The sequence below is a fragment of the Centruroides sculpturatus genome, unplaced genomic scaffold (assembly GCF_000671375.1).
Source record: "Centruroides sculpturatus isolate CEXI.00-Female unplaced genomic scaffold, Cexi_2.0 scaffold223, whole genome shotgun sequence".
Classification (NCBI taxonomy): domain Eukaryota; kingdom Metazoa; phylum Arthropoda; class Arachnida; order Scorpiones; family Buthidae; genus Centruroides; species Centruroides sculpturatus.
The window spans coordinates 55,455-66,605 of NW_019384416.1; the positions used below are offsets into that span (position 1 = coordinate 55,455).

Sequence of the window (11,151 nt, forward strand, 5' to 3'; positions counted from 1 at the left end):
AAGTAATAATCTGAGTGTGCTTGATCTGGCGAATACGGTTGGTGTGATAGCACGTCCCATCTAAGTTATAACAGTTTCTGACGAGTTACCAAACTTGTGTGAAATTTGACATTATTGTGGTAAAACACTACAGCTGTTTTTTTTATCAATTCTGGCTGGCTTTTTCTGTTTGATGATATTACGCAATTTGTTTACTCGAATGCAGTACACTTTCGAATCAATTGTTAAATTGTCTGGTAAAAAGCTCCAAAAAAAATTTTCTTAATATCCCACCAAATAGAGCATTTCTCTTTAAGAACTCGTGGAATTCATTTATCGAGCTTTGAAACGAAACCAATTTGTTTCAAGTACTCAAACAGTTCAATTTGACAAATTTAATCTCTTAGTGGTTTCACGTGTTGTTATTCGGCAGTTTGCTTCAATCAGTATCTTTATTTTGTTTTCATTGGCTTCAACTGGCCATCCAGAACAAGGTGCATCTTCAATATTGAAATTTCCAGAACGAAATTTTGTAAACCAATTTTGGCGCTGTCGTTCTGTCAACACATCTCCACCATACATGTCACACGATTTTTTTCTTGCTTGAATGGCATTTTTATTTTTTTGGTAATAAAACAACAAAATATGCCGAAGATGCTGCTTTCGATCTTCCATATTTGATGGGACACAAAAAATAAATAATTGCACGAAATCAAACAAAATTTTTTACAAATAAGCCATAAAATGCTAGCTGTCAAAATATATAATAATAATACGGTTTAGAACGAAAATGGCGGGAAAATACCACTAATCCGTCTAGTGGTAAAAAAACGAACTTACTTTCCGAACAACCCAATAGATATAGCACTGAAGATGAGTTGAAAGTTCACATCAACCCAAAATGAATATGTAGAATAAATAGTTTAATAAATTGTACATTTTAACCTTAAGCTATTTTACTTGCTGAACAAAATACTATACCTATAAATATAGGATTATTTAGCATTAACTGTATTATTATGCATTTTAACTAAAATGCATAATAATACAGAAAATCTACAAGTAAGAAATAAAATTATTTAAAAAGCTGTTCTATATCATAGAAGTTTACATACACTTTGCTGAGATAACGTATCACTTTTCCGTAATATTTTCATAGCATATACATCCCCTGTGCATCTTTCTCTTACAACTTGGACTTCTCCAAAATGTCCTTGTCCAATTATTTTTTTAGTTTCAAAATCACCAATATTTACTTGAAGATGTCTCAATTCGATTACAGCATTACGAACTATAAAAGAAAATTTTTTTTGCATAAAATAAAAACCAATACTGTGTATATATTTCAGAAGAAAATTCATAAAATGTACATTGTAATATCTTAAATAACCAATTCAGTTCAATTATTTTTAAAACCATACAAAGAAACATTTAGCAACAATGGAGAATAAAACAAAAATATTCACATTTGTAGCAGTTAATTTTTAGCACAAAATTATAATTAGCCAATTATTATTATTAATAAAATTTAATATAAAAGTTATTTAAATATAATAAAATTTCATGAATATATATGCAAAATTCTTTTACTTCAAAGTTTATTACAGTGATGTTTAATATTCTATAACAGATATTTCACCTAAAGTACAATATAAAATACAATAATGTAAACTTATTTTTTAACTTAATAGCTTATTATATGTATTGTTTCTAGTCATAATAGTTAATAAAAAAGATAATTCTAAGTGATTCCAACTTGAAATTTAGTATCCAGAAATTATTTCAAATCTATGGATGTTATTCTAACCATTCTTTGAAAATTAATTTAAAAGACATCAATTTTTCTTCAGTAATTTTTTGAGAGTTAGCAAAGCCTCTTCTATGCACAGATTAAAGACCAGATAGCGAAATCTTGAAAAGTTTTTGTGGAGTCCTCACTGGTAATAAGCAGAACCATTCATTTCTTTAGAGTTCATCCAGTGAAGATCACAGATATATTTGATTTTATATACCTTCTACTTTTATTACTGATAAATACTATATATTTCCACAGATAAGACAATAGTTGAATCATAAAAAAAGGCCCCCAAAATCTTGTTGTCTTATAGGTCAAATACAAAAATAATAATTAGATTGAAATTTATATAAATTAAAGGCGGAGGTGTTGGTGACTTTTTTGCTGAGCTGTTGTGGCGACGTTAGTCATGGAATTTTTACAAAAAAATAATAAGTTTAGAACTGAAATAAGTAGTTTAAATGTTTTATTAACTCGAATAATAATTCTAATTTTACTAATGATTGCTGGTATTGAGTTAAATCCCGGACCTTTTCCTCGATCTCCTCCATTACCAAGTCAAGCAGGTATGCAAAAAAGGGGACGAGGAAGACCACGTAGAGAGTATACAAGAGATATAGAGGAAAATACTCAGACAAGCGAAATGTCAGGAGAAGAATACTTAATTGAGGAACAATCCAAGAACAATACTGATATCTCAAGGTATGGTACAATAAAAGATTTTTTTGAACCGGAAGAAGATTTACGAACAAAGACTGTTGAACCTGAATACTCACTGANACGGACAAACCGTAATTATTTACTAGTAGAGAGTAGGGTATGTCCACAAATTAGAATAGCCCATACGTTTTTGTGAATAGTCAAGGTCATTACCCGAATGCCCAAATCAGTGTGAATGTTTGCAACAATCGCAAGACAGTGCTGCCAAATGTAAGAAAATAAAAAAATAAAAAATGTATACAGAATAGGACATAATACTATATAGTGTATACAGAATTATCGAGATGATGATTGCTGATCTAAACTAAATTCATAGGCCATTGATAGTTTGGGGGTCATCTTATAGGACAGATATATGCTAACACTATAAAACTGACGAAATCTGAATGTTGTCTTATCTGCAGAAATATACAGTAAATAAGTGTTCAAGTATATAAGATATGTACATATTTTCTGTTTACAGGCTATAAGTAGAAGATAAAGTTAATATCATTTGTATGAACAATAAAGTTTTATAACACTCTAGAATGGTTCAACAATCCATAACAGATAAAAATAGACCATTTCAAATTTAAATTACTAAATAAAACTTATAAAAACTTATATTTTTACAGAGCTTTCTGTATTTAAACATATAAAATCTGATATTTATCAAACTATTTCAAATGAATGATTTTATAATTGGACATTCACGTGGTCATCATTTAACATATGGTGACTAGTGAAATCCACCATCTTGATATTAGAAGTGCCCTTTTTAATAATTATAATAAAACTTTTATTATTCAAAATTAAAACACATTTAGGATTTCAAGTAGGATTTTGGTAAAATTAAATTACATCATTATAAGTGACATTTTGATACTTTATTTAATAGTAGAAATGGATAAATTAAAAATGTTTAGTTTTATAAAAGTTAAAGTCAATATCATTAGTACAGTAGAGTGTCGTTTATCTGAATCAATTAGGGACTGGAATTGTTCGGATAACTTATTTTTCAGATAACCGATTATGTACGAAAAAATATATTAACCTATCACATGTTAAAATTTTTCTCCGTTGCATGTCACTTCGCATTGAATTGCCGTCAATATTAAGCCTAACAAAAATGTTTATAATAATAATCGTTGCTTTTGTATCATTAAAAATTATTTCTTTATTTTGTACAAACAAAATAAATATATTGAAAAATATAAAAACAAAAAGAAATTATACTCTAGAAGTTAATCTAGTATCAAAAATGTTTGATTCAGCATGAACATATTCTTGTTCCTTGTTGTTCATAGAGGCACTCCTCTATGAACAACAAGGAACAAGAATGTGTATTGCTATTCACTTTTACTCTGAAAGAAAATAGAGACAGGAGATAGATCACAAGGCGACAGAAGAGCTGGTCTTATAGAAGACAGCCAGAAGAGAGACGAACGGAGATAGAATGCCTTAAAGGAGGACTTTTATGGGAAGCTGGCCCCTATTTAGGTGTCATCTGCAAGGAGAAAACCCGGAAAACTCCAAGCTGCTAGCCTGTCCAATCGAAACACAAACCCCCAACCAAACTCCCAGTGTTTAGGGTCTGGTAACTACTGCTATGAGTGGAGATGGAGTCCACTCAGCTACCAACACACGTTCTGACAGTCTTCAGAAAAACACCACACACAAAAATGCCAGTGCTGCCAGCTAAAACACACACACCAACAAAAAAAATATTGGAGTAGCCCAAGACATAGCCAAAGGTTGCAGCACCATAGCACTAGCAAAAATTTAAATTTGCTGACTGGAACACTTTCGGCTAACCAGCTTTCAGATAAACGACGCTCTACTGTATTAACAATATTTTCTACTTATAGCCTATTAACAGAAAATATGTACCTGTCTTATATGTGATTTTCAAATTAGTTAAGGATAAATAAATTAATTGCTTTATTTGGTAAAAATATATGGTCAGAATCATTACAAAAAAATCCTTAAAAAGATTCTTCTAAGACAATATATACAAATGTGTCTTTATTCCAATCCAGTCTTTTCAAATGTATATTTGAGGAATTAACAATTTCTGCTTATGTATTATCTTAGAAGAATCTTTTTAAGGATTTTTTGTAATAATTGCTTTATTATTGATCACTAAAAATCAAAATTATTACATTATATAGAAAAACAAACAATTGTAAATTATTTAGCAAAATATAATTAGTTATCAGATTTCTTAAAGTGCATCACTTTAATTATCAATACAGTACTATTAAATTTGAAGACTAATTTAATGTTTAAAAAATTAATAAAATCATATTTTGGAGAAAGTGAATGCATCTAATAGAATAGCCTGTTTCTGTCTTACTGGCAAGGGCACTATGATCCTAAGACCAACTACCATAATGTCTATGGGAGTTGGCTATCTGGTCCTTAATCTGTGCTTCCTATGTGACTTACAGAATGCATTAGTTTTTGAAATTTGATCAACCAATTTTGAGAAAACTTAGCCATTTTACATTAATTGCAATAAAGAATCCAAAAGTGTAATAAAAAGTGAGGGTCTATGACTTCATTTTCAAGATATAGTGGAGTTAAATTGACAAATGTGCATGCTCTCTGACTCAATTGAGTGCAACTGATGAAATTGATGGAAAAAATAAATAAAAATGCATTATGCACACTTAATAGAAAATTGAAATGATAAACAGAACACAAGAACAAAGCAATCAACACTGTTTTCTCTTTAAATTGCCTCTCCACATCAGGAAGTGCAACAATCTCCTCTACTGTGGCTTGCAATTGCATTTGCCAGCCATGTAGAGGCAATCCTTGCAAGAATTCCCTCTCCTGTGCCCAGCAAATGTAGCGATCACCTCTTTCTTCCCAGTTTTGCCTCTATTGCAATATGACAGTCACATGATATCCTAGTTATCAATTTCATTAGAATTCATATAACAGTTGATTATTCAGAAATCAAACATTATGTAAACATCCTACATTGTTTTCAGTTTATGAATGAAACCAAATATAAAAATGAAAAATAGTTTGCAAACTATCCAAGCCAAAAAAACACTTAATAGTTTAAAGTAATATTGTCTAACATCTATACCAGTATATCAGAGGGGCAAATATTTTTTAGTAAGATGAACAGCTATAAAATGTACTTATTAAAAATGATTGGCAAAGTTTGCATTTAATGTTCTTAAAATGAGTCAATTAACAATAATGATAACATTACTGTAATTATTTTCTTTGGCTGTGATATTACCATTTTAAAAAAAAACATAACAGACTAAAAATGTCTTCACTTTTCGCCATGTCCAGTCACTAGGAACAACAGTCTTCTACAGCAGAGGTGACCTTTCTTTAGAGGCTACACCTCTGAAAAAAATGCAAAACAGTCTAAAAGTTTACAGATCAAATGCCAAATTTCATTTCTCAATCTTCACCTCATCCTGAGATATTAAATGAAATAGATGCAACACACCTTGGTATCAGTTTTTGATCTTTTTTGGGTTCATATGCATCAAAACATCACAATTACAAAAACCCCAGCAGGTTAAAATGTGACATGATTACATTATTATATTATAACAATCAAGAATGTAACCCCTATGTTGTGTTAAAATATAAAGGAAACTAAAAAAACCTTTTAAAGAATTTTAATTTTTGATAAACTAGATTAGATACAAAAAAAAATTACAAACTAAACATGTATATAACATTCAATATCCATACTATTCAAATAACTATATTTTAATATTTTAACTATATTAACTATATTTTATAGAAAAAAATTATTAACAGCATACTAAACATTAATATATATTAACAATTTCATAAATATCTTTATATTTTCTTAAGAATAAAAGAAAAACATTAAACATATACTTAATATTAAAAAATCAACTATACCACAAACTCTAACTCATTATTTTTAATTAAAATCTTTTAAATATTCAAATTACTATTACTTTTACTTACACTTATCTACAAAAGCTGCTATGTGTTTATCTTTTCTCATATATTCATTATTGCATTCATCATATAATGCGAATAAAGCATCCATTAACCCATCTCTGGATATTATATGACGATTTGTAACATTTCCTTTAAGTCTTTCAAAGAATAATTGATTTAATTTAATTAATCGACTAGAAATCGACTCTCTCTGTTCTTCCATGTTTATATATCTGAAAAATAAATAACTCTAAATTTAATATCAAAAATTAAAAACAATTTACATATTAAAATTTTAAAGATTAAATATTTTAATTTTTGATAAAATCAATATATATATATACAATGGAAACATTAAAGTTATTTCATCTGAATACTTTGAAATTAGATTATTTTAAAATCACAATTCAAAGATAATTTCTAACTTTGCTTAACCTATTTTCATCAAACTGTTGATTGCTGAATTACTTAATCATTTTTTTGATTGTTTATTTTTAGAAATATCCCATTTATATACAGTTTTTATTTTTGTCTTCTCAAAACACATCTTTCTGATCATAGACACTCACCTAGATAGTAATCTACGTTAAAAATTGACATTCATCTATCTGTGCCAAATATAGAATTCAAATTTATTTCTATCAATAAATGCATTAAAATTCATCAAATCAAATTATTAGCTATAACTACAATAAATAAAAATATTTTATTAACAATTCATTTTTCAGGATATAATATAAGTTAGATCCATAGCTTGAGGTAAGATGCAATCCAGGTCATAAAAGGAAACAGCGGTGGATGTAAAAATATGCACATTTACAAGTGAGATGGGTCCCTGCAACCTTTAGGTCACCAAAAAAGCTGAGTTTTCCTTGCAACTTTTTAAAGGTCTGTGATTTGATAATTAATAAAAGTTTAAATAGGGCTCATTTCCTTCTTACTATAGAATGCAGTTGAGGATATTTGAGGATAAGCTGATTTTAATAGCAAAAAACAATTTTGTTTTTATTAGTTTCTATTAAACTGTAGTTCCAGAGATGTAATAAAGGACAAAATTGTGAAGACATTTTAGTGTTTCTTCTAAATTTTGTGAATTATTTTTATTTTGAAAAAGTTTACTATTGTTCCAGGTTGTTTGATGTTTGTATTTTCTACGAAATCTCCACTAATGACAGAGTTACCATCCAATACAGGATATATGGTATTCTGTTGAGTCATCAATGGTAATGGTATCTTTGGACCTAACAGAGACCCAAGGACATCATCGTCTGCATCTAACTAAACTGCTGTTAGTTAGCAAACAGAGAAAATTCCTTTATTAGGCTCATTTACATGGTCCAAGTCACACAAATGAGTGTTCACATTTTTAATTACTTTTATGCTAATTGACTGCCTTTTTAATAAAAAATATGGAACAATTTGCATGGCATATGGAACTACAGAACAAAGTACTAAATATAACGACAGGACGTATGGCAACTCTAACTACAGGTGTGACTATGCAGATGCAAATTTAGTAGTGAGCAAGAGGTTGACAGTGATCTCGCAAAGAAAAATGCGCACAAGCGAGAAGCCTTGCTGGCATGTGTGAATTTCTGGTTCTTGCACATATCTGACAGGGTTTGATATATATCATGTCTTGCCTCTTCTCGCTCGCTTACGTCTGCATAGTCGTATCCTAATCGACAGCAAGAGCAACTCCAATGCTTTAAATCTGTCAGCAAGTAAGAGACCTCATCTCCCCTGAAAAATTATAAGATCAATAAAATAAAAATCACACTTTTTATAAGTTATAAAGAATAACTCTATCACTATATTTCATACAAAAAAATAAAATAAAATTTTTTAAAACACTGCACCCAAAACAAAATGATTATGGCCCTATCGATCTAGTTATTATACAACATTAAATATAATTATGTTACATTAATTAAATGTGAAAATTTGACAATAAAATTACACTAATTCAACCTGTCAAATCCTTTTATAAATTAAATAAAATTGCTATACTTACAATAAAACATTTATTTATGGATTTTTGATACATATGCTAACAGAACTTTGCATAAATTCCTTTTAAAGACATTAATTTTTATACATATTTAACTTATTGAAATTCTATTTAAGAACACGAATCGATTAATAAAATAATTCGTTTATTATTCACAATAAACATTTGCAAATTTATTACGAATGAATCATAAATAAACTATTCAAACATATTACAAGTTTCGTTTTGTTATCCTTGTTTACCAAAGCAATAACCCTTTGCTTGATAACAGACTAAAATGTATTTAATAATGCGAATTTAAATTAATAATTTGATTTTTAGTAGAAATTTCTTATCGTTCATTCATTTACATACGCAGAAAGTACTTAAAACTAACTTCCACCTGACATTTTTGTTAATTACGTCATAACTTGTCAATTTCACTTCCAAAGAATGACAGAACTTGTTTTTATTTTAACAAAAATAGCAATTTATTCCAAATTTTAGAATGAATAACACATAATAACTAATTTAATAAAGTCTTATTTATGAAAATAGTAAACGTTCTTACCAAAAATACAAAATAAAATCGTTAATGACGAAATTCATACACAGCCATTTTAAATATCGCGCATATCTCGTTCGATTATGTAATTGGTCGATCTTAAAAAAATTTATTTACTTATATAATGAAAATTTTAATATTCGAAGAATTTTTTAATATATATTTATAGGTGTCAATTTGGAAAAATTACGATAAATCCAAAAATATAAATAATTTTTGAAAATGCGTAATATTACTACTAGAGGGAGAACTATACGAAACACGTTTCGATTATTTCGATATTACTGAATTTTGAATACATTTCGATCGTTCTTCTCGTGATAAATATTTTATTTGTTCATTATTTAATACTGTTAATAATAGTTGTAATTTTTGTTTTGAGTTATTTGAAACCAATAAATTAAAACTTTTCGGAGTTGGAACTTCATTTTGAACCGTGATTCGAAATTCTAATGCGGACCTTTGCCGTAAAGGATGGGACTGCACTCTCCCCCATAAAAACATTTCGCCCTTAACTGAAAAAAATCACCAGAACAATGATCATAAGGCATTTTGCTTTCACACGTTCGGGCCCTTGTTGGCTGCGGTCCCTGGTTTGGTCGAACCATTTTGCGCCATTGTAGTTCCGTCACTGTTTTTTTATTTTCTTTTTTCTAATCATACTGTACATTACTATGTTGATAGTCAAATGGCTGAGGTGGTTAAGATGACAGCCTACTATTCTAAGATGGCCGGATGGCCGAGAGCGGTCAAGGTGGCAACCTACAGTTCTGGGGATCCGGGATCCAATCCCTAAGGATCAAAAAATCTCCAGATATGTCGGCCCCGTCCCTCACCACCCGGCCGCCCATTGTGGGCCTGACCGAACCCATAAACCCACAGGGCGGAAAGAGCGAAAAAAGCCTACTATTCTGGAGAGACTGGGATCAAGCAGCAACTTTCTGGAATTTTTTGTAGGCGTTCTGTCCCGGATACCAAGTTTTCATGCAAACAAGATAAGCAAAAGCACTGTCAGCTAGCACTGTAATTTGTCAAAATTTGTCACAACCTAAGTGCATGGCCGACAGTGGCGTGCCGTCATTAGAAGCGGTGGAAGCACCGCTTCCCTCGTATTTTCTAAAAAATAAATAAATATTAATTTTAATTATATGAAAATAATCGCACAATATTTTATTATAACTGCATTATGTATCTTATTACAAATTTCTATACTACACGTGAAAAAAAAAATTGCTTTTGTATATTCGAATATTAGTGGGGAGTGGAATCTCTGAAATTTTCAGATTCCAAAAAGCCAGATTTGCGCATGAGCTTTACAGAGCACCAACCTCACCCGGTTTACAGATCACCAACCTCACTGAAGAAAGATGGTTAGGATTAAGGCTTACCGTAAAGAACTCTGCTTCTATTTATACCAGGGATGAGCAACACGCGGCCCGTTAAACATGTTTATGCGGCCCGCCAAGCATTTTTAAAATTGAATTTATTTTATCGACTTTCTCCCATCAATATATTGTTATAAAATTATTTATAATCAAATGGTAGTACATACTAAACCGAAACAATTTTTTGTGACGAGTTACTCACTTGGCGGCGAGTTGTTCAAACATGCAATACGAACGCGCCGCGCTGTGCTTGTTTGTGTTTGCTGCTGTCACACAATCAGTCAGACTGGTAAGCTGTTAACTAGCAATTTTAGCAATTCTTGTGTTTCTTGAAAGGCGTGAGTGCAATATTATTGTCAAAAAGGTAATATTAGAGTTTTTTTTATTCAAAATTAAGTTTTCCTACAATTTTTTTTAACTTTCAAATGTTTAATCCACAATAGCATGTCGGAAAAGCAAACAAAAAAAACGGAAGGTTGCGGATGAGCACAGGCATTTCCAAGAAAAGTGGAAATTTGATTATTTTTTCACTTTCATCGAAGATAAAGCTGTATGCTTAATATGCTCAGAGACTGTGTCGACATTAAAAGAATATAACATAAAAAGGCATTACGATACAAAACATGAACAACAGTATAAAAACTTAACAGGACAACTCCGGATAGATAAGTTTAATCAAATGGAGAAAAACTTGGGAAAACAACAGGCTATTTTTAAAAATCAAGCTATTTTATCAAATACGGCAGTAAAGGCTAGTTTTGTTGTCAGTCAAATACTGGCAAAAAAA

At 30.0% G+C, this 11,151-nt stretch overlaps 1 protein-coding gene across 1 annotated transcript in view; it reads right to left on the minus strand.

Moving 5' to 3' along the window:
• Nucleotides 1-9,084, minus strand: part of LOC111619186 (citron Rho-interacting kinase-like) — a 21,073-nt gene extending 11,989 nt beyond the window's left edge. The window contains exons 1-3 of the mRNA XM_023360874.1: nt 8,986-9,084; nt 6,449-6,657; nt 1,095-1,270 (exon numbers count right to left, since the gene is read on the minus strand). Coding sequence (XP_023216642.1) covers nt 1,095-1,270; nt 6,449-6,647 — 375 coding nt within the window. The 5' untranslated portion in view covers nt 6,648-6,657; nt 8,986-9,084. The remainder of the gene's footprint in view (nt 1-1,094; nt 1,271-6,448; nt 6,658-8,985) is intronic.
• Nucleotides 9,085-11,151: the final 2,067 nt, after the last annotated feature.